Source organism: Vipera berus, assembly GCF_964194415.1.
Source record: "Vipera berus genome assembly, chromosome: 4".
Classification (NCBI taxonomy): Eukaryota; Metazoa; Chordata; class Lepidosauria; order Squamata; family Viperidae; genus Vipera; species Vipera berus.
In genome coordinates, this window is record NC_138206.1 from 123,300,501 (window position 1) to 123,327,450 (window position 26,950).

The 26,950-nt window shown below is 48.5% G+C and overlaps 1 protein-coding gene across 2 annotated transcripts in view; it reads right to left on the reverse strand.

Moving 5' to 3' along the window:
* Positions 1 to 2,829: 2,829 nt before the first annotated feature.
* Positions 2,830 to 26,950, reverse strand: part of WDFY4 (WDFY family member 4) — a 92,378-nt gene continuing 68,257 nt past the window's right edge. For both annotated transcript variants that reach the window (XM_081327084.1, XM_081327085.1), the window contains 15 exons: positions 24,630 to 24,672; positions 22,206 to 22,325; positions 21,931 to 22,048; positions 21,420 to 21,529; positions 17,644 to 17,797; positions 16,977 to 17,068; positions 16,474 to 16,686; positions 14,367 to 14,508; positions 13,974 to 14,131; positions 13,057 to 13,215; positions 9,167 to 9,346; positions 7,798 to 7,980; positions 6,231 to 6,321; positions 4,859 to 4,973; positions 2,830 to 4,363 (listed from right to left, as the gene is read on the reverse strand). In XM_081327084.1, the coding sequence (XP_081183210.1) occupies positions 4,297 to 4,363; positions 4,859 to 4,973; positions 6,231 to 6,321; positions 7,798 to 7,980; positions 9,167 to 9,346; positions 13,057 to 13,215; positions 13,974 to 14,131; positions 14,367 to 14,508; positions 16,474 to 16,686; positions 16,977 to 17,068; positions 17,644 to 17,797; positions 21,420 to 21,529; positions 21,931 to 22,048; positions 22,206 to 22,325; positions 24,630 to 24,672 (1,945 nt within the window). In that variant the 3' untranslated portion in view covers positions 2,830 to 4,296. The remainder of the gene's footprint in view (positions 4,364 to 4,858; positions 4,974 to 6,230; positions 6,322 to 7,797; positions 7,981 to 9,166; positions 9,347 to 13,056; positions 13,216 to 13,973; positions 14,132 to 14,366; positions 14,509 to 16,473; positions 16,687 to 16,976; positions 17,069 to 17,643; positions 17,798 to 21,419; positions 21,530 to 21,930; positions 22,049 to 22,205; positions 22,326 to 24,629; positions 24,673 to 26,950) is intronic.

A 26,950-nucleotide genomic window follows, 5' to 3' on the forward strand; every position in this document is an offset into this window, starting at 1 on the left:
TTTTACCACCATCTGCAAACATTCCCAATCACATCAGTGTGAGCAATTACGTGTGTGTGTGTGTGTGTGTGTGTGTGTGCCCACACTGTGGGAGACAGGAGGCATCCCTGGCATAAAAACTACTCTGTTGTGCAACTGTCTAATAGGTTCATTAGGCTTGGGAGCCATTTTGAGGTCAATGTAAGTGTATTTATTCGTTTATTAGATAACTCTAATAATATTCTCCTTAAGGGTTGCCTCTATTAACTTACAGCAAGCTCGTATCTTACGAAACATGATTCAGAATTCACCCAGTTAAATGAGTTTATTTTACATGTCAATCTCGATATAGTTATACACATATTCAAAATGTGCATAATTATACTATCTATAATATAAAAGTCCACACCATAAGAGCAAGGATAGGATTCAGCAAGAGACCTAACAATAAATTGGACCTGTCCTCTCAGATTGTTGCTCCTAACCATTTATTATGGATAAAAGGAGCTATGAAAATAATGCAAAAAAAGGCTGGGTATTTTTGCTCACATAAAGGCCAGCCTGAGGGAGAAGAGGAGGTGGGGAGGGGGAGAACTTTTCAGCACTGAGGAAGTGACTGATCAGATCGAGCCAAGGCCCAGAGGCAGAAACCAAGGCAACTCCCGGTGAACTCTCTTTAGTCAGCCAGTCAAACTACGATGGCTTTATGCAACATCGCATTCTGAAGAGCCTGCATCCGTGTCACGGGCTGAGTGACAGCTGAGTGGATGTCTTATAAAATCACCCTGATCATTCTTGCACTGGCAGCCCCGGACAGCCTGAAGATGCCACAAGGCTTCGGAGACATCAAATTCTGAGCTCACAGGACAGGCGCCCGGCCAGCTGAAGGTCGTCTCTAGATTGAGGCAACCAGCTCTGGGTAGGTGAAGCAGCCTCCCCAGCAAAGTCCTACAGATGTTAAATAAAAGGGAGACAAACGGCTGTGCTTCAGCTGAGCCCCATCCCAGAGAGGTGAGGCTGTTAAGTTGCGCCTCCGACACTTTTTACGATCTCCAGCAAGAAAAGAAGGCCAACATACTGGAGGCCAATCCAAACTCTAGAAATCTCAATGGGGCCACATTTCCTATCTCCTTCCTGGTAATGGGCATCCATCGTAGGGCCAAAGCCGTGTCTGTGCAAAATGTGGGTGTAAAACCTAGCAGAAAGATTCTGTTTTAGCCAAATGTTACTTATTTTTCTGCACCACCATCTCCGCCAGCTTGTCCAATTATGGAATAGTGGACACCGATCAACAGTTGGCTGGATGGTAAGGGCTTCTTAGATCATTTGAGTGGCCACAGGAGCTGTATTCAAAGAAATGTTTCTTGTTATTTGCTAAAAACATGAGGAATCAGTTCTGTCCGGTATTCTCAGAGGCAGACTCCCTAAGGGCCAACAACCTGCAAGTTTGGCAGGCACAGAAAATCTTCTAAACCCAATCCATAAATACATTGTCCATGGTAAACAAGTGAAACAGCTACCCCCGTTCAGACAGCCTGATTGCAAAACAAAGCACTCAATCAATATAAATATTGCACAATGTGAGAGTCAAACATGGTTAGAGCCGAGCGCAGAGCTACGGAAGCCATGAATTCAGAGAGCGGCTCCAGAGGAGGAGATTGCCCAGACCAGCCGGCCACCTCAGGCAGGAAGATGTTTAGCCTCAATGCACTGACAGCCCCCAACACAAGCTCTGTTTTGCTCCAAGAGATTGACACCTGGGATTCAAACTGATCCAGCTATTGAGGAGATATCAAGAACCACAACCACCACACAGCCTGTTCTGTGCAGGACACCCCACATGCAGAAGCAGGCTCCCTCCTTGCACCCTTAACCAGAGAGGTGTTTCTCAGAACCGCTGGGCAATGCACTTAATATCATTTACCTTTAGATGCAAGGCGGAAGATGTCTTTAACGTGACTTTGGTCCCTTCCTTCCCGCTCTCCTTTTAAGTCCAGTTCATTGGTAGGAGGGGATCCATTTGCCACAAGGACAAACGGACAGAAGACGGCTCACTTCTTGCAGACACCAAAGCATTTTGGGGGGGATCTGTGCATGTCTTTCAACTACTCGGTTCAGCGGCCTGTTTAGTGGCAGGGCTGGAAAAACAGCAGACAAAGGAGGGCAGCTCTCGCCTGCAGATTGAGGGAGGCAGCCAAAGGCCGTTCCTATCTATCTCTATAAAAAATAACATTAATTAGGATGCTTTGCCATTTCCTGAACAACCCATAATTAGGTTAGATAAGAAACTAGCAGTGTCTAAGAGCTATAAATGTCTAAATTAAGTTATTTTGAAAGTGCCCAGCACTTTGACATTTTGAGAGTTCACAGTAATTGCGGTATTGAGATAAAATTGCTCCTGTTATTTAAAAGGTCATTATCTTCTTCACTTAGATAGATGGAAACTATTTTCCACTCTAGTGAGCCATTGTGTTTGGGACAATTAGGCAGGCTTGAGTAGATTTCTACCAGCCTGACTCCCACTTATCACAGCTCAGGCCGTGACACACAGAAATGTTTGTATAGAGAGACGCAAAGTAGCCACTCTGTATTCCACTCACAGGCCAGCACCACCACGTGACTGAAATTTCCAGGCTGAGATGCTAAATAACCCTCGTGCAGCTGTTGAACGATGCAGGTCGGTTGGTGACTGCCTACTCAACTCGGTCGGCCTCAAGAAGATGGGCCAGGAAAGCAGGGATCGATTTGCAGCTGTGACTCCCAGGGACACGGCGGTCTCCCCTTACAACACAGGGCCCCGGCAGGGCTCTAGGGAGATCCAGCAAGAAGGCCCGGCCTTGGGGCAGTCGCAGAACTGAGATAGTACAATAATACAGCTAGAACCCAGGATGGACTGGAGAGGCAACCCGTGGCGTCCCTCACTTCTGATGCAGAAGCCTTGTGGGAAGTCTGAGGGTCAAGCTGGACACCCGGACACCAGGTTGACTGCAGGGATGTCTCCTGACCACAGCCAGAATCTGGACAAGGTGCCAGAGATTAAAAAACCAAAACACAATACTTAATGTGACGCTTATTTGATTGTCACGTTAGGTGAGGCCACAGCATGGCCTCTGAGGTCCCTGTGCAGCCAAGGAGCCGCCTTTGGCTTTCCATACTGAGGAATATCGGAACGAGCAGTTGCCGCTTCCCCTTCTTTGCTGACAAGTCATCCCTTCACCTACAGGCCGCTCAGATGAGACTCTGTGAACAAAGTTTATTTTCCTTAGCAAAAACAGCAATCACACAGAGTCTCTACCGAGAACATCCCGAGGAAATGCACCACGGCAGAAGACGCTTATCGACTTGTTAAAAATCCTAAACACAGGTGCAGGTCTCTGTCTCTGGGAGCTGAACTAGGTTTGGCTGGGCAGAAAAACTGAAATGTCAGGAGAGCAAAGGCCGGGTGACCCCGGAACCCCAAGAGGGCGTTTCCCCTCTCATCTTTCGCAAGAGCAGTTCTGGTGCGCTTCAGTCTGGATCCTGCTTCTGGCCCAGGAGACGGGCGTCCACTCCGACCGGCTCATGGACAAGCAGAGCAGCCACCCTGGTTGCCGTGAGTCAGATAAGAAAAACAGGCCAAGGGGAAAACTTTAATTCCTTCACACGCAACAGGTCCCAGTCAACACCTGTGGCTGCGTGGCATTTATTTTTTAAAGGAGAGACAAAAGAAACTGCCAGAAATTCAGATATCAGGATGAATATTGTCACACTTAATCCCCCATTGCTAAAGTTTCAGGAAAGCAGAAACATTGATAATAAATAACACCCAGAATTATTTGATAATATTTAGATAATAGTAGTTGAAAGATAAGCCAAACATTTCCATAGATTTGTTCCTTGGTGCTGGCGATGGCAGAAGGAGCCTTTCAAAGAGAGGAGAATTTTCACTGCAGTCTTGGTTGCCTCTTCATAATCTGAGAAATCTCCGCACGGATCCCAGTCTGGGCCCTTCTTAAACTGCCCAGGGTGGAGTTTGCCACCTCAGCTTTGCGAGGCAACAGAGGAGAAACTCTGGGGCCAAATATTCCTGAAAGTGTCTCCCGTCTGCCCCACCTCAGTTAATCGTTTCAGGTCCTCACGACCAAGGGGAGACCGATCCCCACCCCATCCTTTGCTCAGCTAAGGCCTCTTGCTGGAAGGAGCTTTTGCTGGGATTTACATTTTTCCTCATTTCAAGAGGGCTCCACCTCTTCTAATTAAGTGCAGGGAACACGTAGGGGAATCCCGCAGTTACACACTTGCACAGCTGAAGAGAGCAGTTCGTAGTACTTCTTTCTTCTACTCGTCAATTGACCAACAGTAGACCTTCCCATCTTCACTGCCAGCCAGAAGCTTGGAATAATTTCTAGGGAGCAAGTAGAGATAGGAGGGGGGGGGAAGTGTTTTAGGAGCAATGTGGTTGAGAGCACTGAAATCACACTGGATGCTTCTGGAGGAAATAATTCTGGAGGAGGATGCTATCGTGACGTTTTAAAGTCAGATCTATATATCTGAAATATCCAGGGTATATATACGAAATCCCCCGGAACAGCTTCGGAAGAAATACTAACAGGAATAACCTTTAGATCGTAATCTTTCCCCTCCGCAGGGCGACCCTGTTCCTCGATACTTATCATATATTCTGAGTCTAATCCAGTCCAGCTTGAAAATACTTATTTGGCAAGAGGGAACCAGATTCGCGGCTCCCCTCGGTCCTTAACTGGAGGATGCGGCGCTTCTCCTCGTGCCCCCCCCCCGCCCCGCTTGTCGGAAACGGCGGCCCGGGGCCGGCCAGGGCGCTCGTGCGGCTCGGGCGCCCTCTAGCGAGCTGGCCGGGTGCCGCCGTCCCAGCGGCGCTTACCTGGCGGCCGCCAGAGCGGTGACGGGCGCGGCGGGCCGGGCGGCTCCCTCGGCGGGGCTGGTGCGAAGCAGCCGCTCTCGGCGGAGGACGAGCGCCGCTCTCCCCGCTCTGCCGCCTGCCGCGGGGGGGGGGAGAGAAAAAGGGAAAGCTGAAGCGGCGGGGACTTCCCCTTCGGAGGCGGGGCCGCGGGGGTCGCCGTCTGCCACCCCTTCACCGGGGAACAGCCCCCCCCGCCCGTCTCCAAGGGCCGGGCCCGGCCGCACTTCCAGCCTCCCCCATAGTTGCACGTGCTGACGTGCGGCTGCATCAATTGCGGCTAAATTGGGTTTGTGCGTTATTGCTTTCTAAATTGCACGCCTAGTTCAGCAGAATCGTTCGTCGGTGCCGAGTGTTTCGGGGCTTAATAAGATCTCCCAGAATACCCTGCTGTCAGGATATAATGCAGCCCGTAATTGCCCCGTTAAAACAAATTGCCTAAAGTCCCGGTTATTGCCAACGTGCCCGAGTCTGTTCCTTGTACAATCGGTAATTAAATGCCAAGAATACTGTGCAAATAATGTAATTTGATCACGGTTACTTCAGCTTTATTTTTACGCTCCTGTTTTGGATTAATCATTCTTTCCAGGCACATCTGGCGGCAGCTGCTGCTCCTGCTGCAAATGCCTGGAGAACAAATTCTTTTGAGGGAGCGGAGGCAGCCGGGATGAGGCCTGCTTGCTATCCAGAGATGCACCCCTGACAACCTGGGATCCTGGGAAGAATGTGTGGCCTCTGGAGCGATGCCAGACAGGGTCCCAGCTGAACAAATACTTACCTTCTGTAGATAACGCACAACTGAGGAAATGATGGAGTTGTATTATAAACAAGCGCTCCACTTGTGCCATAAATATGAAGAGGAGGAACGGTCCATTAATGGTGGCAACTCTTAGCAGTCACACAGATAGATTTTTTTCCCATGACCATAAAAGTAATCTCCAACTGACCATATATTCATTCATGTGATGTGTGTAAATTTGGCTTGCAAGGGGAGGGAAAATGCTTGCTGGTGTATGTACAATAATATCTCAAAATAGCATTACACGTGTGTCAGGTACACGCATGCATGTTAAATGTACAAAGGCCCAAACCTAGCAAGCTGTTGCTCTGCTTGTTAGACGTCTGCGTTGGGTGCCCTTGACCGAGGGGGTAAAGACAAGCGTGGGGGGCTAAAGGCTGCTGCCTTCCTCCCATGGAAGACGAGCCGGATTCTGCCTTTCTCTGGAACTGCTTGGGCCGCTAGGACTAAAACCTGGCAGAGGGAGCCCCCTGCTGGCTGGCTGCAGGCCGGCAGCCCTCTCCATCTAAGCATCCCAGGCCTGGTTTTTGCCCTTACCCTGCTGGGCTTGGCGCTTGCCAGCCTCTGCCTCTTCCACCACCATCTCCTCTCCGTGGCTCCCAGGCAAAGCTTCTTCAAGCTTCCAGACCTGAAACATCCGGGGGGGGGGGGAAACAGTGAAAAGCGCCACCCAACGAAGCCAATTCCATAAACCTTAATAGATCAGTCAGTCAACTCTGGGACAACGGTTTGTGAATTGCTCCAGTTGGGAGAACCGGGAGCTTCTCAACTCTAGTCTTAAACACAGCCAGGCAAGAGAGTGGAAAGAAGAACAGGCAAAAGGGTTAAATTAACTAAGTCCTCCACTTAGTGCCACTTGTTTAGTGACTGTTTGAACAGCATTAAAAAAGTGATTTACACTCGGTCCTCATATCTATGACCATCGCTCCATCCCCACAGCCACACGACCACTATGCAGAAGCTTGTCACCCGGCGGGTATTTATGGCCACCACGGCACCCCTGGAGGGGGCCCTTCTGGTCGCCACTGGCACCTTCCCAGCTGGCTTCCAACAAGCCAAGTCAATGGAGGGGGAGATGGATTCGCGTAACAACTATTTCATTTTGCAACTGCCATGATTCACTTAACAACCATGACCAAAAAGCTTTAAATTAAGCAGGACTCACTTAATGGCCACGTTGCTTAGTAACAGAAACTCTGGCCCCAATTATGGCGGTAGGCAGAGGACTGCCCGAGAGACGGGAGGGCAGCGAAAGGCCCTTAAAAGAAGCTCATTTTTTCCCCTTGAGGTCCATTGGCAGCCTGGACTTCAGATTTCTGCAGCCTTGGAGGAGCATCTCCACTGCAGCCCTCGACACCCGTAATTCAGGAAAAGGAAAGCGGCCGCTTGGTGACTTAAATGAGCCCCCCCTTCCCCAGGGGGGGCCTTAGCCGGAGGGATGAAGCTGGAGCAGCCTCTGCGCCTTTGCCCTACTGAGAGAAGGGGCAAGGATCCTGCCTGGGGGCTCTGGCCTGGCTTCTCGAAAGAAGCCTGATAAATCAGAAACACCTAAAGTACCTCTAAACTAATTCAATGAGTTAGTAGAAGGAAACGCAATGCAGGCTGAAAACATGCCGTTTGGTGGAGTTTAAAGAATAAAACGTTGTATTCTCGTGAGTGGTTTTTACTAAAAACGGCAGGCAGCTTATAAACTGCCCTTTAAGCGCCAGGGTTTACAGAGACCCCTTTGAGGGACCAGAGAGCCCCCTGTCCGGCTGTGGGAGCCCCACCGGACCCAGACGCCTGCTCCCCCCGCGCAGCTCACCCCCCGCGGGGAAGAGGTGGGATGTGAAGGAGGGGGCTGTTTCATCCATTCTTTGCCGACTGTCGGGAACCGCTTCCCCGGGTCATCTTTTGCTTCAGGACCCCCGGCTAGCCCGAACAGAGAGGAGCGAGTGCCAGGGAACCCGTCCGCAGGGGCTCGTGTCCCAAATCCGCCTCTGCGGAAGTTCTGTAGAACCTGCCTCTGCTGCAGCCCCCAGGCTGGCTCCCTCTGCCCCCTCCGGGACGTGAAGCAGGGCGTCCCTGGAGGAGGTGTGCCCCCCTCCCTCTAGGAGAGTCCTACCTGCACGCAGCCATCCATGTCCCCCGTGACCAGGAGGCTCTGCACATCCCAGTCCTTCACGTCAAAGAAGCAGCAGCAGCAGATGACCCCTCCGGGCCTTAAGGGAGCCTCTCCTCTGGCCAGGGGCTGCCCATTGACCGTCCAGAGGCACAGGGTCGTTCCGGCACACGAAGCCACCTCGCCCTACAAAACCGTCCAAAGAGCAGTTCAGGCCAACGCCCTTTCCATCACGCAACTAAGATTAGACAGCCACCGTGGGCCAGGCAGGAAAGTGGGCTCAGCCACACAGGAGCGGCCCAGGCAGGTTCCCCGGAACGGAGGAGAGATGATCACAAAAGCAAAAGCTCAAACTGAACTGGGCAATGGAACAGCGTCTGCCCGGTCTCCCTCCTCCCCCTTCTAGGGAAGGGGGTGGAGAAAGTGGGTGCATGGCTGCTTCAGAGGGTCCTGGATGAAATCCTGAATCCCTTCCAGCCAAGATTCAATCAAGGGGCAGAAACAGCCTTGGCTGCAGCCTGGCCAGAGCGCAACCCTCCTCGCTCTCCTTGACCTCTCAGTGGCCTTCGATGCGGTTGACCAGGGCATCCTCCGGGGCTGGCTGTGGGGTTCGGAGTTGGGGGCTGGGTGGCAGAGTCCTGTGCTGCTTTGTCTCCTTTCTCCAATCAATGTTGATAGGGAGTGAGGTGTCCAGTCCACGGTCGGATGCGTGGGCGGGTGAAACAGTGGTCCAATGCCTCTCCTTTCTGCTCATTCCCAGCTCTGAAGCCCCTCCCTCTTCCTCTGGCTTGATCCTCACCTGATCCTAATCAGTCCCCTGCAGGTACATTTCCCTGCATCAAGCGGCACATCTCTTTGGGAGGCCTCTGCTGCTTTTGAGAAACCAGCAAGCCAGGAGAGGACTTTTGTCTCCCAAGATGAACCTGGCTGAGGCAGGCAACATGAGAGAACTCTGGCTGGATTGGGGGGGCGGGGGGGGGGGGCGGAGAAGCTTCTGCTATTTCACCAACATGGCATCCAACAACGGTATCTGGAGGGCTGCATGTAACCAAACACGCCGGAGAGCCAAATCTCTTGAAAGCTCCCAGAACTAACAGCCCTCCTCCTCCTGCTGCTGCTGCTCCTCCTCCCCCTCCTCCTCCTCCTCCTCCTCTTCCTCTTCCTCTTCCTCCTCCTCCTTGGCTGCTCTGACTCAGAGACTGCTTTTAGTGCCCTCTTTCAACATTAAGGATCCTATTAAAAACCTCGGTAAAAAGAAAAAAAATCAATCTGTCGCGCCTCAGGATGGTTTCTCACAGAGAAGAGCACCCATTAAGTCATCATGAAATGTTCATGGATTTGTCAGAAGAACGATGATAAATGAAGGCCTCACCGTTGAATCATTGATGGCAACCGCCGAGAGGCCGGCCTCGTGGGCAGGAAGCCGGGTGAGGCACGTCAACCGGTTCAGGTCCCAGAAGATGCAGGATCCGTCCGCAGAGCCACTCACCAGGAGGCCGTAGGCCGTGGAGGCGGCCAAGCAGGTCACCGGCTGGGTGTGTCCATACAGAGGCTGGGGAGCAAAGCAAGCAATGAATACAACACAGAGACACACACACAGACACACCCCGAGAGAGCAGTGGGAGCGAGCCCAGTGCAGCCTTCCTCTTAGGCCTGCGGACCCCCGGCCTGCTCCCCGGGGCCAGGGAGGGGGCTCAGTGGGAGGAAAGCCCCTTGGGAAGGGAAGGCAGAAGGCCCCAGGGCACAATCTCCTCCTTCTATCACACACACACCCAGTAGGAAGGCAACGCAATTCCAAAAGGGCTTGAAATAAAAGCAGAGAAGTAGGATTGCCCCTTTAATATCCAAGCAGCAGAACTGGAGCTTTGCAACCAAACTGGTACTGGGGAATGTTAGAGCCACACAGTTTTTTAAAAAGGAAAATATTGAATAAGGAAGCCTTCTCTCAGAGCTACACATCAGTCAATGGTGAGAATGCAGAATTAAATTGCCGACATTGCTGTCTGCCAACTTCCGGCGTGACTATGCTTGCGATTCGTGTTCCTATTCGGTCACTGCATCTCAGAAAGGGGGGGAGGAAGACGGGGAGGAGGGCAGCTGCTCCAGGCTACTCACACTGAAAGATGGAAAAGGTGGAGGGGTAAAGATGGAAACAAGCAAACTTTTCTCCGTGTCTCAAAAGGCTTAATATTTGGGGCAGCCAATGAAGTCCAAGGGCAGGAACATCACAACAGGCTAACCCGGCGTAGAGGGAAAAGAAATCCGGAGGCTGAAGCAGGCAGCGGGCAATCTCCTGGCCTTTGACTGCCGTCACCCCAGGGCCCGGTTTATGCTACGCCCAGTCCCTTGGAAGAGAGCGGTAAAAATACTCCGACCCGGGAAGGAAAAACCGTTTGCACTGATGGGCCTCTCTGGAGTTTGGAGAAGGGGCTGTGGGTGCTTCGAGGACAGAAATGCTGGGGGGGGCTCCCCATAACAAAAGGGCTGCCCTGGGGGATAGGATGACTTCCCACCATTTATTACAATGTCACTAACCTCTTATTTAATCCCTACAAGTGGCTTCCTTCCGCGCTGTGCTGCCTTTGCCCCTGTTCTGGGCAGAGGGTCCACTGCCAGACAAAGCACCCTGAGGCCCGTAGCTATTGTTTGTTTCTGGGGCTCATTTAAAGATGGCCAAGATTACGTAGAAGCCAGCCCTCTGCTTTAGGACAAGCCAGCATCCCGTGTTTTAATCACGTGCAGCCATTTCTGCAGAAGGGCAAAAGGCCTGAGGAGAGCCGTGGGAGGGCCTGCAAGGCTGCCGGCCCTTCCAGGTGCCACGCAAGAAACCCAGACGCATCGCTCCCTTCGCTGAAAGCCACCTAGAGTCACGTAAAAGTGAGATGAGTGGCTATGAAAGGAATGGAATAAAGAAATCCTCCCTGATGCACAAGGACACACACACACAAACACGGCTTATATAACGCCCGCCCCTCCTTAGTTAACACCTTCATCCTGCCAGGGGCAACCTCTGCATTGATCGGTGGGCACAGAAAGTCCCAGGAAATCCTCTTTGGCCACTGCTGGAGGCCCAGGCGGTGCCATCTGAACGGCCTCCGGAGGGTCTTCAGGAAGCGCCGCAGGAGCCTGGGAAAGGGGCTCCTGATCAGGACACCTGGGCTGGGCCGGCCAGCCTTGCCCTCTTGGTCCATCTGCAGCCGAGCCAGAGGCTGTTACATGTTTTGTGCCAGCCCATGGCAGTTCCCCAAATAGGTCATCAGATGGAGCAAAGAGGCTTCTTTGCTCCCCTGCAGCAGCCCCATTGGCGAGAGAGTTTTATGGCTAGGGAGGGGCCGAGACCCCCCATAAATACCTCTGCCCAGGGGCTGCTTCTTTGTTCTGCTTCTCTTTTCTATCTTCTCACTTGCATGCATTCTCTATCATACAAGCATGGATGCTTCCATGCCATATAGCTCTTTTTATATAACCTGTCGATGAATAAAGCTTCATAATGACTGCATTTCTGCATTCTGCCTATTTTACTTGGAAGCACCTTAACGTCCCATCGATCTCTTGTGAAAGCTGCTTCACAGAGGCCGCTGCCCTGCCTTTCTCCGGTGGCTGCTGGGCCCGGAGGCTCCCCTGCCCTCTTTCCTCTCCTACCCGGTCAGGCCATTGCGTCTTGATAATTGAATAAATAAAATCAGGACCTGCAGTCCGGTATAGCCGTTCAATGGCATCAAAGGGGGATCAGATAGTTTCATGAAAGAAAGGGCTGTTAGCGGCTGTCCTGGCGGTTGTATGCATTTATCTCAAAGTTCATTCTTCGGATCAATAGATTTCAGGGTAATCAAATACAATTAGTAAAAGCAATAAAAGATGCATATTACGCACCCATCATGCTTTTTCCTTTCAGAATGAGCAATATTATACAAAGATAAGCAAAATAAATTAAAGGCAAAAGACAAGATAAGGTAATCTAACTAAATAATTTACATTAGCCACTCCACATCTTTCTGTTTTAACAGACTATTCATATTCTACCATTTATTCCTTTTACCTCTCTCTTCTTGTACATCTCATCAAGTCCAGTTAACCAATTTATTTCTTCTTCTTTTTTAAATGGTTGGATCATTCAATCTCTCCATATGACCCAAATACTTCAGTACACACGAATCAGCCATTCCTCTGTTCAATCCACATTCATCACCTGTTAATCTTTCTCCTCTTCTCTTTTTACTATATCCACCTCCGAGGCCCACCCACCGTTCCCACTGCCTCCTCCAAACAAATTTTGTTTCTGTTGACATTCCCAACTGTCTCCTTCACATGACAAGAGCTCCCATAGACAGCAATCTTCATAATTTTGAAAAACATTAAATCTTTGCAACAGATCATTATTATACTTCACATACTACTATGTTTCTACTAGAATTTACATATCTTAAAATTCCTCCATTTTCCAGTTCTTACCAAAGTATGTAAATTCACCTGGATGCTTCTATATCTATCTATCTATCTATCATCTATCTATCTATCTATCTATCTATCTATCTATCTATCTATCTATCTATCTATCTATCTATCTATCTCTATCCTCTACAGATTTCATTTTACTGAATATACCGCAGAAGCCATTTTATATGCTGCCTATCTGGCTTTCTTCCACAATGATGCATAAACCTCCTTCCTGACGCAACGTACACGTACAAAGTCTGAAATGTTCTTCGCACAACTGCCTTTGTATTGGCCACTTCACTAAGCTGGGCCTTTGTTACCTCACCAGCATCATCTTCATAGCAGACCACATAAATCCATGATTATTATGTGTGCAGAAGATACCTAAACTAATCAAGGCATTGAAACATCTAGTGGCTGTGTGTATGCAACATATTAAGTTTACTTACTGTTAACCTTCCAACATTGTACTATTTATTGTATTATGACCCTCAAAACGAGCTAATTCATTAGTCAAAGCAGTTCTTTTATCTTTTCCTGACTGGGGACTAATGCTTCAGTGAACCCTGTTCCTAAATCAGAGCTAATCCTGCTAATTTTTTTCTTTTCTCCACCCGTTTTTTCTTCCTCTTCACTCCTGATAAGGAACAGGATGAGAAAGGGGGGTGGGGGGATGGGAAAGAGAGATATGGAGGATGCTGAGGGAGAGGAAATCTCCTCCTCTGTTTCCTGCTAAGCCCCTGTGGGGGTTGCCCCAGACTGCTGCCCCAGCAGCTCCATTCAGCTTCAGAAGAGGAACAGGGGGGGGAGGGGCGGGGAATCTACCTGTTTCAGAAGTAAAGCCGTGGCTCCCGCTGTGGTCCTGCAGAGATCCCAGACACAGACCACGGAGCTGCTTCCAGATGTGACGAGGGTGCCGGGGGTGGGAGACACAGCGCAGAGACAGTGGCCCCAGTCAGCCGGGGCCTCCAGGATGGTCAACTTCTGCTTGGACCAAGCAGCCAGCAAGGCAGGACAGAAGCAGAGAAGAGGACAAGGGAAGAGTGAAGCAGGCCTGACGCTCCCGCCGTTGCCCACGCTTACTCACGTGCCTACTTATTTCTCTGGAATTTTAAATGGGTTAAGTAAAGGATACTTTTGTGTGTTTTAATAAAATAGTCTTTTTTAAAAAATACAAAAATAGTTGAAAAGCAAATATGAAGTTTGAAACAATTTAATATTTTTTTTGCCAGTTTTTTCTATAAAATGCGGTCTACCAAATTATTTTTGACTATAAAGTCTGTGCTTTCTTCCTGCAGCCTCCACCGATACTGGCTTCTTTGTCCAAGTCGCAAATACTAGTGAAAAACCAACAAACAACTGACAATATCGAAACACTAATGAATTCATAATAATGAGTATACATTCCTTTCAAAACATACTCAGAACATTCCATACCGCTTATTAACCGGAAAAATGCATTCATCTTATCTGCTGCTGAAGGAGGGAAGGAGATTTCCCCACTCATCTAGCAGTGCTGTAGCTTGTCTTCCTTCCAGCGTTTCATGCAAGCTTCTCTTTTTAAACAAGGTTAGGGTTCCTGGACGCCTGGCTCCCCCACCCAGATTTTGCTGCCAGGAGAGCCGTCCACACAGTGGCCGAAGGTGTGTCACTCCCTGATTGGCCACCTGTCTCAGGTCTGGTGGGCGGAAGCGGCTTGTAATGCACTACCCAACAGGTAGCAACCTGTAGCTCATTATTACCTTGTCTGATCCAGAATCAGCCAGACAGCAGGTGAAATCACTGAATCCCCAGGAAAAGATTTTATTCCACAGCGGAGGAAGCAAAATACTTTTCTTCTCCACAGCCAAAATCCCCTTTTCTGTACATACAATATGACCAACAGGCCCTTGAGGTGCCTCTACGGAAGAGAAAGACAACAACTTTAGAATACGGTACATTTTAAAGAGGGGAAAAAATCTGCTACTTGAATTTGTTCCAGAACGTTTTGTGCCATCCGATGTCTAGAATTCTCTTTCTCCCCCAGTTCCCCTCTTAGAGTTGCCACGCTTGGGAAACTGCTCTAAATGCCAAAAGAAAAGTGCCCCGATCTAGAAATTATAATGCTCTTTGTGCACTGTTTATCCAGTCGATACCTTTGGGAATAATTGATGTCAGTTTCAGATTATACAGATTACTGACGGAGAGAGCCGGAGAAGGAGAGAGGAAGCTGTCTTTCCCCACTGAATGTTTCCTCAGGCTGACAGCATTTCTGGAGGGATGTGGTTTCCTAAAAAGCTGAGAATGAAAAAGAACCATCAATAAGCAAATTACATCAAATCAATGGATTCCGTAAAGTAACATACGCATGCACCAGGAGCTCCACTGCATACCTTTAAAATATTTGTTTCCTTACAAATTACTTTTTACTTTGCAATGCAAAGGAGTTATGGTAGCAACCAAAAATCTCTGAAAAAGTTACAGTAAGCACACTATTAACATAATAAAGCAGTAAAACATGAATAAAATAGTAAAATTATATTGGGTCACAAGGAGGGAACACCACGCTTCAGGCGCCGATGAGAACGAGGGGGCGATGACTGCTTTCCTTCAGGAGGGCCAGCGGCATTTTTCAAAGAGGTCAAGATGACCATTAAAGAATGACACTGAGCACCGATCAAGCCCAGATCGGAGAATTACTCAGGGTTTGGTCTGAGAATGAAAACACCCCGCGGCCTCTCCACCACCTCGGCTTCTGTTCAGCTGAGCTTTTGGGGGGCGATGAGTGCTGTGTCCTGGTAACACTCTGTAGCTTTGCCTTTGGCCAGAGCAAAGCACCCCCGATGCCCCCAATCCTTTAGACAGCAAAGCTGTCGCTAGTTAGCGCCAGTAGAGAGAAATGGCTCCTTAGCAGATAATTTGGGGTTGTTTGCTTGGAGAAATGCACTAATTGCTTGGAGGCTAGAAATGCATCATTGACTTTCTGGGTAGCGATCCATCATGCTTGCCAAAGTTATGCAGGATGAATCGGTCTTTAATGATGACCTATGCTAGAAGGATACAGCCCCTCCTGCTCCCCAGGAGGAGAACAATACGAGTGAAGAAGTTAGCTTAGTCCCCACAGACGAGAATGACTCCCAACCAGATCTCCCCTTCCAAGGGGTCCCTGAGGGAGGCCAGTGGCTCTTCAACACCTGGTGGCTTCAAAGAAGCGGTGCAGAGGGCGTCACTGGATGAGAAAGTAATGGGAAAGTCACTCTATATAGCAAACAGTTTCTGAAAAGCACCGAATCACAAAACTGCAAACCGCTCCGCACAAACAATCCACAGAAGCTGCCCACGTGGCTGCAGAAGACCTGAGTTAAGGGTTGGACTTTGGGTCTTGAATGACTCCTTCTAGGTGGATGAATTAGCTGAAGCTTCCACTTCTTCCTTGAAAGCTGCTTTGGCTGTTTTCCCTTCTTACAAAAGCTGATCTCCACCTACTGTATATCTGGACATACATTCATGGTTTTGGCTTGCAGTAATAACTTGGTGGAATATTCTAACCCATTAAATGTATTTATGTTATAACTTTATTTATGTTACTGTGTTATAATAGACGTATTTGCTGGAAGGATTATCTTTGTGCAAGGAAGGCAATCCATGCCTGCTTCTATGATACCTCTTGTTTTTGTGTTCTTGCTCTGCCAATACTCAATGACTGGACATTTCTCAACACAGGAATTCCTCCTCGTTACACAGTGATTTGCAGAGTGAAATGTAAACGTTCACATGAAAAGCCCTTTATAAACTTGGAAGGAAAAAAGATTCAAGACCAATGAGTGAGCTAAGCAATTAAACAATAGTACTTAATAACTTTGATTACCGATTAGGTGAAGAAAAGCTGATATATGATTTCCAAGTTATCAAAACAAAACAAAATATATTAAAATGGTATTAAACTCACAGAGATTATCAGAAAAGTTAGCACATGAATGAAGACAAAAACGGGAACTGCACCCTGACTTATATCATCTTCTAGTCATCCAACCATCATTGGATAAATTAATATTATATTAATAAAGATAAGTTTTATATTGCTTCAGTGGTGGCTGGGTGATGCCTGAAAACACCAAAACTCAACTTTCTTTTGGCAACCAGGTTACTTTTTCAAGAAATCCCATAACAACAAATCTCAACAAGAGATGAAAATAATTTCATTTCTTGCTAATTCTATGTCCATGGTTGCTTAACGGCAACCTGCACATGTTTGTATCGTACCTGCTTTGGGATCTGTCCAAAATTGCTGACAAATCCCAGGATGGTGCTCTTGATGAGAGGGTCGCCAATGTTGTCCACTTGTACTTGATCGCTGTAGAAATAGGGGTGGAAGACGTTCACGGCCTTCACTGCAGCCGGGCCCTGCTGCTTGAAGCCGAAGATCAGATCGATCCAGTGGTGGAGGTGGCTGCTGACGTAATCGCTTTCCAGGGCCTGAAACCCAACCGAAGCCGTTCAGTTGCCTGGAGAGCAGGAAGGCCTCCTATGCCTTCTCACAGGGGGTGGGGGCCTGCAAGAAGCCTACATGTCTGGTACATCACAGTGGCCTCGTGTGTAATGTCCACTACAAAACACAAAGGCTATGAGTAACGGCTGCAAAAAGGGAATCCTATTCCTTTTCAGAGATTTCTCTTTACCTTTATTTTAGACTAAAGTAAGTAGGTTGTGAATATTATCTCTGACTCTGTGGTCCTGACTCCACCACACCGCCTCTCCATACAGACCTGCCTGTGCAGCCTAATAAAGCGGTGAGGGTTTCCTCCCGCCCAAGGTGGCAGGTCCACGTCGTCCAGCCGGGTCCCATCCTGCAAGCATCCTACAAGGGACAGAAGAGGAGAAACTCTGGTGGTACAGAAGAATCCACACAAAGAGGGTGTAGATTAAGCTTAAGAAGACCTCATCAGGGGACAACTGGGATTTGGTGGGAGAAGCTGCTGGCAACAAGTAAAAAAACTGGAAGGCAACAATGGAGCAAGATCCTTAGTGATCATCCCAGGTCCAAAACTTGTGATGTGGACTTCAAGCAGATGGAGCTGCTGAGTTGGTAACCGCTGTGATCTGTCCAGTTTTTGACTAGACAGAATCGGTTGATGAGGAAAAATAGATTTAGCCATGGACAAATACCTCCAGGGTGTTTTAGAAGAGAGGGGTGCTGAGGCAGGAGCCCCTTGGCTGCAATTAAAACTATAAAGATGAAAAAAAGAGTAGTTTTTAATGGGACGTCCAGCCAGCTCAAAATACTAACATTATTTGCATATTTGAGCACAAGTTCATCTAGAATGCTTTAATTTTGGTTCTTTCACTCAAGAGGCAAATCCATCTCAGTCATTCTGAGGCTGTGGAGAGCCCACGATTCTAAACGGAAATCCAACACAGCGCCCGCCTACTCACCAAAGTCAATGTGGTTGTGGTTTGTTAAAAATTCAGGGAGGTAAAAGAATTCAGGTATCAGTTCCCGGACATCCGTCATGTTATGTCTTGAGGCTGACTCCCAGGTGTTCCTCAGGCTGTGGAACATGCGGTCTGCAACATCCAAGTCCCCTCCCTGCAAAGAGGAGGGGGAGGAGAGAAGAGAAGCCATGGCCCCAGCCAGAGCTTTAGGCCACAGGCCGCCAGGAATCGGCATCCACCAGAACTGCAAGCTGTGATCGTGACAAAACATTCCAAGATGGTTTGAAGAGTCAGAACAAAGCCTTTTGAAACGTTTGGATGTCACCCCGCAAGGCACCTTAGGGGGAAAAGGAGTGAAGTATGTGGAGAAACAGATCCTTTGCCAGCCATTAATCATGAAGGCGTCTCCATTGTGCTTCCGGAGAGTGTGGCGGTGCTGATGTGCACAGAAAATATTGCACAGGTGAACGCAAGTGTGTGGCTTCACTAAGTTTCAACGTAACCTCAAAGCGAATATTTCCTCAGCGAAGAAACTGAGGCTGAAAAGAGTTTGATGTTTCAAGGAGGCAATTGTCTAAAGTGCATCTCCAAACCCTGCAGAAAATGCGCCAGAGGAAGGGCTTGAGATGGACTTCAGAGTCCACAGACCTGAGCACGGGTCTCAAAGAGACACAACGGGCAGGGAGCTGGGGTAACATTTCCCAGAGAGAAGAGTTTTGCAAGGAAGACTCTTAGCTGGGCAGAGGAAACATTTGCAAGCTGTTATTTTTTTCCCTAACAGAATGATACGAAGTCTTGACTGGAAGGTGGTTCGGACTCTTGCACCTTCCATACTCATTGTTTCCTTATTTTGAATCTGTAAACAACTGCAGGTTCCCGCAGCAAGGCCGTTGCATCAGCTGCTGCTCGCTTAAGGATTTCCTGAAACTTACAGTCTCCTCAGTGATGCCAGCACATTTGCACGTAACTGCCCTCCCTCCAAAGTGAAGCAAATCATGTTCCCAGAGGGCTCCTCTGGTAATCCACGGGGGGAGGGGTGTTACCCCCAAAAGTAAGGGTTCGCCTCCTTCTCCCTAATTGCACTACTCTCTGCTCCATCCTGTGAGTAAATGTACACCAGTGGGATTGTGCAAGGGCAAGGAACCGTGAGCAGGTGGGCGGGTGTGTTGCAAAGTCATTGTTGCAGAGGAATTCATCACTCAGAGGCCGCCTTAGCGGCCCCCAGAGCCATTTTCCAGTTAAAACTAGAGAGAATCCAAAGACGAGTCAGCTCTGCAGAAAGCGCCAGCTAACGAGCGAGTGTCTCTCCGAAACCTCTTCAGTGCTCCCTGGCTTTGATCTGCACTCTGGTCAGAATACGTGACTGACACCTTTTCATCCGCTTTTTCCATTTTTATGAGAGCTGATGGTAATCTCGAGAGAGACAATGTGATTTGTAATAAAAAGGTTATCTGTATTAAATAAAAATAATATCTACATAGAAAATGTTGTTAGCGCCTCAAATCTGGTTAAAGATATTACCATCCAGAAAAATGTAATTTTTTGCAGCTGTCTAATGCATTTTGGAGAAAGTAATATCTCTAAAACGCACGCCTGTTTTATTTATAAAGAAAGCAATAACTGATTTGCAGTATTTCTTATATTAATAACTGTATTTGCATATATTTGTATCAGAATTAGTGGGCTTTCTTTTTCTCAGAATGCCTGGGTTGCAAAGGAAAGGAGGGGCGGCTAATTAAAGCTTTTAGTCCATGCAGGAACCTCCCCCCCCCATCCCGCCAGCTCTTCTCTGGGGTGTAAGGCCCGGGAGCCAAACCTCTTCTCTCAACCTGCAGAACGTAGAGGCGGCAAAGGTTCTGACTGCTTGCTGAAGGGGAAACTGACATATTTTCATGATCACAGCTAGATAAAGCTCCCTTCAAGGGATTTAGCACTTCATGGTGAGTTAGGAAACTCGGAATATTCTCCAGCCCAGAGAATTGTTCCTACAATGCATGAACCTTATTCCTGTTTGCTTCATTTGCAACTGTCACCTCTCCTACAATCCATTTCTGTTTTCTGCCTGTCAGTTTTTAATGTTTTAAAAGATTTTTTTTTACTTTTTTCTATAACAATAAGGGAAATTGGAAGGTTTTTCTTTAGCTCGTGTTGTTGTATAATGTCCCTTTGTTATGCAAGGCATTAGACTAGAAGGGATTTGCAGATCGAGGTCACAGATTCCTTCCATGTCTTTTGTCCCGTCTCCTGCATCGCTTCACACTTAGCAAAGTATATTTGACAGTAGCACTTTATTCATAACATAGTTTCATATTTCTGCTGTTAGTTTAAGCAATACTGGGGGGTTTTCATAGTGCTGGAGTGAACTATTCCATTTATTTATTCATTCATTCATTTTTAGAAGCTCTAACCCTCCTCACAGAAATGAAATGCTGCCAGACGGCCGTGCCAGTAGCGGTTGCCAATTGAAACTGGCGCAAGAGTTTGCCTGACCTCGACCTTGGCTGGTTCAGAAGACCCAGATCAAAGGAAGGGCTCATTCTTGGCTCGCCGCAACTGAGGGGTGACGGTGCCCAGAGCGTTTGTTTCTGCTGGGCCTTCACGATGTCCCCTCCTCATTCCTCTCCTGTTAATGAAGAAGCTGGCCTCCATTCTTAGCTGTCCGTAGTTCTTACCATTTTGAGTTATTTCTCCTTTTCCTTTCCTGATGCTCTGATCTGGTTGACGACTAGTGGTGAGGGGCAGGAGGGGCTGCCCGGTTCCTGTCGGGTACTTTAGGAAGCTGCAGGAAAATTTCCACACCGATACCGACACCCCCCACCCCCACCTACCACTCCCTGTGCTCCACGTCTATTTTGGCAATGAAAATTGGACCTCTGACTTCCACAGAGACTCCTGCAATGCAGTTTTTAAAGAACTCCAAAGCAAGGACTCCTTTCGAAAGAGCACCGGACTGACTGCTCATACTACACGGAAGTTGAATTTAAATCTTACTACTGTTCAATTGAGGGACGCGGTGGCTCAGTGGGTTAGGACACTGAGCTTGTCGATCAGAAGATCGGCAGTTTAGCGGGTCGAATCCCGAGTGCCACGTAACAGAGTGAGCACCTGTTACTCGTCCCAGCTTCTGCCAACCTAGCAGTGCGGAAGCACGTAAAAATGCAAGGAGAAAAATAGGGACCACTACGGTGGGAAGGTAACAGCGTCCCGTGCACCTTTGGCGTCTAGTCATGCCGGCCACATGACCACGGAGACGTCCTCGGACAAGCGCTGGCTCTTCGGCTTTGAAACGGAGATGAGCACCGGCCCCTAGAGTCGGAAATGACTAGCACGCATGTGCGGGGGAACCTTTACCTTTACTGTTCAATTGCTTTAGGGTAAATTATAGGCTGTTTTGTGTTTTGTGCAGGGTATTTTTACTGGTAGGCAACAGGAAAAAAGATGAATGAAAGAAATAGTGGGGGGGGGGCAGAGAAATTAAGATGAAGACTGAGCCTGTCGCGTAAATAACTTTCTTGCTGGGCTGTTGAGTTCTCAGCTACCTTAGAAGGCAACCCTTGGCTACAGCTTTTCCGTGTGGCTTCCAGGTTTCTCTAGGCTTGCACAGCTCCTTGCAACCCTCCCTGCTGCATGCATCCATTTGCTACCAGAAGTGCCGGGGGGGGGGGGCTTGTGCAGCTCAAAAGCTCCCAATTTCATCAGAGCCTTTGCCACGGGTGTCAACCCGCCCACCCACTCCCATGTTTGGAAGACCCCACCTTGTGCAAAGCTCAGCCCACCTGCAAAGATCGGAAGGTTTCTGTGAACGGCTCCAGGCGGACCAGGTAGGAAGCCACAATCATGGCGGAGGAGTAGTGGGTGCAGTAGTGACTCCGAGCAGAGAGGTTACCTACAAGCAGGAAAAAATCCCAGTTTATGGACTTCGTTTCTGGATAAATCAATTGGTTTCGATTTCTTCAAAATCAAGCAATCCCCGAAATGTGTAATAATGTGTCTCATCAAGCAAGTTTTCATTCGCGTCTTTAACCAAAGCAGGCTCCTGATCAGGGCTGACCGATGGCTCAGGAAGACGCTGGACCGGTAGTCAGTTCTAGTGGGCTACACTTGCTCATGCCAACCCCCACCCACCCACCCCATTCTATCCAGCTCCTAATTCTCCGCTCAGTTTTGTGAGGACAACCTTGCTGCTGCTTCCAGTTTGTTCCGGACCTTCTTGCCAAAAAGACAAGTGGGGTGGGGGGAGTGGGGATTTGGGGAACAGCATGGTGATGCTGGAAGTGAGACCTGTACCTTCAGTCTTCTCCACTTCTTTGAAGCGCTGGATGAATTTCTCTTTCCTCTCCTCTGTCTGTGCCCCCATGGGCTTGGAGAGGTCACGGAAGGTCTTGGGATCGGCCAAGTCCAGAGTCTGGGACGCAAACGCAACATTGCTTTACCTATCGGCCCGGTGGGGCAGGGGTTCCGGTCACTGACCGGAGGCACTTTCTACGGACTGCTGTGTCCTTCTAGCTACATTCTCGGTCAACCAAACCCCGGTGCAGCCACCTAACCGGGAAGGGGCTCACCTGGGAGTGGTAGTCTGCAAGCACCCAGGGAAAGACGGGGTACTGCATGAGGTCGCTGTGGGTCCGTCCCGCCAGGGTGTTCAGGTGCATGAGGTACTCAAAGTTGCCGATCTCTCTCCTCTGCCAGGCCATGAAAACAAGGAGCGTTGGCTCAGCTGCAGGGCTGCCTCCCAGTGAAACGGGCCGATCGGTTGCCTCGTTTGCTAAGCGAGTTTCCCCAGGACGGCCGCCACTGACTTTTCAGCCAGTTTCTCTAGCTTTCTTTGGCGCCCTTTCCTGTGGATGCCTGTAGCCACGTTTGGGAAGGAAAACAGCCTCCCACCCTCCCTCCCACCCTTCCAGGAAACCCACCATGAACGGAAGGAAATGGCGAGAGAGGACAAGAATGGCGCCAACGGCTAAGCGGATGAGATCCTGCCTGCCTGAGGGCATCTCCTAGACCAGAGGCCCCCAACCTTTTAGGCACCAGGGACCAGTTCTGTGGACAGAGGTTTTTCCACGGACCAGAGGGGGGCGTTGTGGGCTGTCTGCATCCCACGGATGGGGCTTTGCTTGTTTGTGCGGACCAGTTGCCGGCATGCTGCGGCCCAGTACCGGTCCACGGACCGCAGTTGGGGACCCCTGTCCTAGACCTCTTGTGAGGCCAGCACCCGAAGCCCATCACTCAGTACTTTTCTCATAACCCATGAGCTATAAAATCAGGTATAAAACCATGGCTTTTGCTCTTATTGTTGTTGTTTTTTAATCTATATATATAATTATCACAGGCCTCAGTCCCTGAGCATACGCTGCATGGTCCGTACGGTGAAAGAGGGCTATAAGAAGAGGCGCTCGCAATTCTGCACGAGCTTCCAACAGTTCTCCTGGCTCCAGTTGGGAAATAGGCTTAAATGAGGATGCGAGAGGGGCCCATTCTGGTAATAGGTTCGATTAGGAGCTGATTTCCAGAAGCTGCTGCAAAGATAGAACTCAAATATTTCTCCCAAACGTCTGCTAAAATTCCACAGTCAGTTGTGGGTCCACTGTGTAACAAATCCCCTTCTAATCTAATGCCAAAAATTGGCAGAATTTTTCAACGTAACAGCTGATATTATTTGCTATCAATTCTCTCTCAGGGTGTTCATTTTTTCCCTTTCTAATGAAGGCTTTATATTGTATTTTCTGCCGGCTCAATGTCTGTGGAGGAACGGGGCAGTTCCCCCCCCCCTCGAGTGCCTTGTAGCTGGGGCTTTTGTGTCTTCCTGCATTCAAGATTAAACCCACACTTAGAGTTAGGACACCTGCAACGTCTCCAAATACGGCCCTGACGCAAGGTCACAAGGACTTCGAATTAGTGTCCAGAATTGCTCATCAGCTATTTCTGATTAATCGGCTGATATCATTGCTACCTTAACTTGGTGAAACCTGAATCTAGTAAACCAGACTCGTCTCCTGCTCAAGGAAGACCACCAAAGCCTTGGATCGCCCTTTTCTGCCAGATAAAGCTGGATTCGAATCAACCAGTTGAAAGTTCAAGTTAGGAGCTTGAAGGTGGCGTCGGACTCTAAACCCATCGACTGAATAAACAGCCTACATCGGACTACAATAGAATCGATGGCTAAGTTAGTCTCCACTTGTCTATTTGCCACTTGGGCAAAGCACAGCCCTCCCATATATCACAAAATCCATCTTTTGATTCCAACCCAAAGTATAATTATCCCCAGCACTCATTATCCAGTGATATACTATCAAACCATACATACAACCTCTAGTGCCTTTCGAACTCACCGAGGCATGGAAGTCTCCTGCTATGATAGCAGCTGCTTCTGAATGAGCCCTCAAAAACAGGCCTTTCTATCATTCCAAATTATCCCAAGCCACGGTAGAGGAGTGCAGATATTAACAACTGGGAAGTGTTTCATTTGAATATGACTAATTAGAAACAAATTGGCTCAGGACTGTAATCCAACGAGAAAAACTTTGTTTGGGACAAAGATTTTTGGGATATCCCTTTGGCCAAATATCACGGGTGCTGGAAATAGCTCCGAGCCCAGGAGAGACAGCCATTTCCTTCTAACGTAGCTCAGGACTTCTGGCACACAAGTGGGCAGCAGCCTGGATTGGGCCGGACAGATCAAGAACAAGAAAGGCAGTTTCTAACGAGCAGGCAAAGATTTTAGGACCCGCTCTCTCCTCCTCCTCCTTCTCCTCCTCCTCCTCCTCGCCAGCCTCAGAGGGCTCCCATGCTTGCTTCCTGCTTTTGCATATAAACTTCTTAACTCTATGGCTTGTACAGAAATAGCACTATTCTTCCTGGCTCAGATGTAGAGAGTGAAGCACTTTTTGTAAAGTTTGGCATGTATAGAATACTCAACTGTGAAGAAAATAATCTTAAAAAATTAATTGACGGTGAATGATTTCAGTGGAACGGAAAAAAGATTTTACCTGCCACTTCAACTGCATGGACTTTTTTTCCCTTGATTGTTTTCTGCAAAAAATAAATAACATTGTATCACTCACATTTCCTTTTCTAATGAGCACAGAACTGGAACAAAACCCGATTTGTGCAAATCAACCTTAATTTCATTGGAGATCTGAGATTCAAAGAAGACCTAATTCGATTTGTGTCTGAAATCTGAACGCAAACTTGGTCAGTTTAAGCATCAACGTGAAAGGAAGCCCAACTCCCTTAGCAGCTGTTGATGATGTCGCCTAGTTTGGGTCATGAAACGTCTGCAAGAAAACCACCCGGCTCAGAGAGCACCGAGGATCCCTCGGCTCAACCCTGAGCTGCCAATATTCTCCTCCATCAAAAGTGTAAGACCGTTGCAATCACCAGATGTTATGCTTAATGACCATGTCTCTTAGCAGCAGAATTGCCAGTCCTAACGGTGGTCATGAAGTGAGGACTACCTGTAAAGGTATGCAGTACAAATGAGGAAGAAGTGGGGGGATTTGGGCCTGGCAATGGTGGGTGTGGAAAGGATTCCAGAACTGCAGCTGATCCCGAGATAAATGAGGCTCAGCAGCGTAATGTGGCCTCAAACAGGCCACCACTTTTCCAGAGGGTGGGGGCTCCTCCTCACCGGAAGGGTCCAAACAGAAGCTGGACAGCCATCGGTGGAAATGACTTCATTGCCCCCCCCCTCCACCGCCCTGAGCCAGGGGCCCTGCGGTGACCCTCTGCTTGCAAGGAATGCAAATGAACACGCTTGCTGCAGCATTCAGACATGTCTTGACTCTCCACCGGAGAAAAAGACGACGCTCTCTCTTCTGCTGCGGTGTCACCGCAATGATCTCACAGACATGGTGGAGCTTCTTGCAAGCCACCCTGGAATGGTTCCAGCCCCAGTTCGCCAGTCCACAAGCCCCGGCCGGGGCTGTTGGGAGGCTGAAGGTGCTTCCTCTTAATAGGAAGGGGCTGGTTCCCCAGGCCCAGGAGGTGGAGCTGGCCTGGCTGGGCTGCCTTTGAACTTGCCCGTTGGCAACGAGGCCGTGTTGTGTGATCTCCAAGGGCTTGGAATTTCCTGTCGCTTAGATACCCAGTTTCACAGGCGGCATCACAACAGCTGACTACAATATCACAGGAACAGGGTAAGTCACCCTCTCTTGAAGCAAGCAGGTTGGCAATTGTTTTAAATTGCTGTTTCAGTTTTAGAATTTGTGGGCCAGCGAATATCAAATGAGAGTTTTTCAAATATTTATCTCCAAACACTGGCAGAGAAATTCTCCATTAATCAGAGAAGAGTCTTGGAAGAATGGGTTTGCCAAGAAAGCATGAGGCCAGGCAATTTCTTAAAAATAAATAAATAAATACTTGTTTTCTTGTTGATTCTCTGTGTACAGTAGAATCTACAAGTCCGAATTGGGAACTGCAGGCTCCATTTAATTTAAAGCAGCCTGTTATTCGGAAGTAAAGCTATTGAAGCGTTACTCAGCAATCTAGGAAATTGAGCAATCTGGCGAGGCTGCAAGGGATGGTAGGAAACCTTTAAGGCTTACATCACTCTTGGGTTAGACAGGCGCTCCAAATGGGCTGCAATCCTTAGTAAGTGCCATGTATTGTGGAAGTTTTGGTGACAGCTGTGACCCCTAGGAAAGCCCCTCTGAATCCTTTCTTGGCCACTCTGGTTCAGAGCTGATCGCACGGAAGAAAAGAAATATTTGACAGCTCCCGGAGGAGACAGAGTTTTCCAGAGCTTAGGATTTTGACAGTTCACCTGTGACTTTGAGGGGAAGTACCTGGCTGCGTGCTGGCTTAGTGATTCTAGCATTTAAACAAACACTAAGTCTACAAAGGAGAATTTCCAAATATTTTATTGTCTAATTCAGAAATCTTACTTTTGCAAACCATCTTGGCTTTTTTGACCCCAGCCATAGGGCTCCTGGCACGCATCCATTCCTCCTGGTGGTTGCCTGTTAATCTACATCTGCACAAACACACTAAGCAGCATTAAGGCAGGAGTTAGACTAATTCTTACTCTCTTTGTCCGTCTTATTAATTTTGATTAAAAAGTGAGCAATTAAAAGATCAAAGCAGATTTCAGATGAAGTGGGGCGCTTGTAAAAAGTTTTTCTAATACTTCTAAAACACTCGCTCCTCAGTAAAGTCAAGGCGAGCCTGGCCAGACGGTGACCCAAGAATGCCTTCGCCCACCTCTTTCTTTTCTCCTCTGAATGAATTTTAGGGCGAAGGGAGGAACCCAGCCCAGACACCCACACTCACACTGTATTGTTCAGGTGGGTTATTGAGACAAACGCAAAGC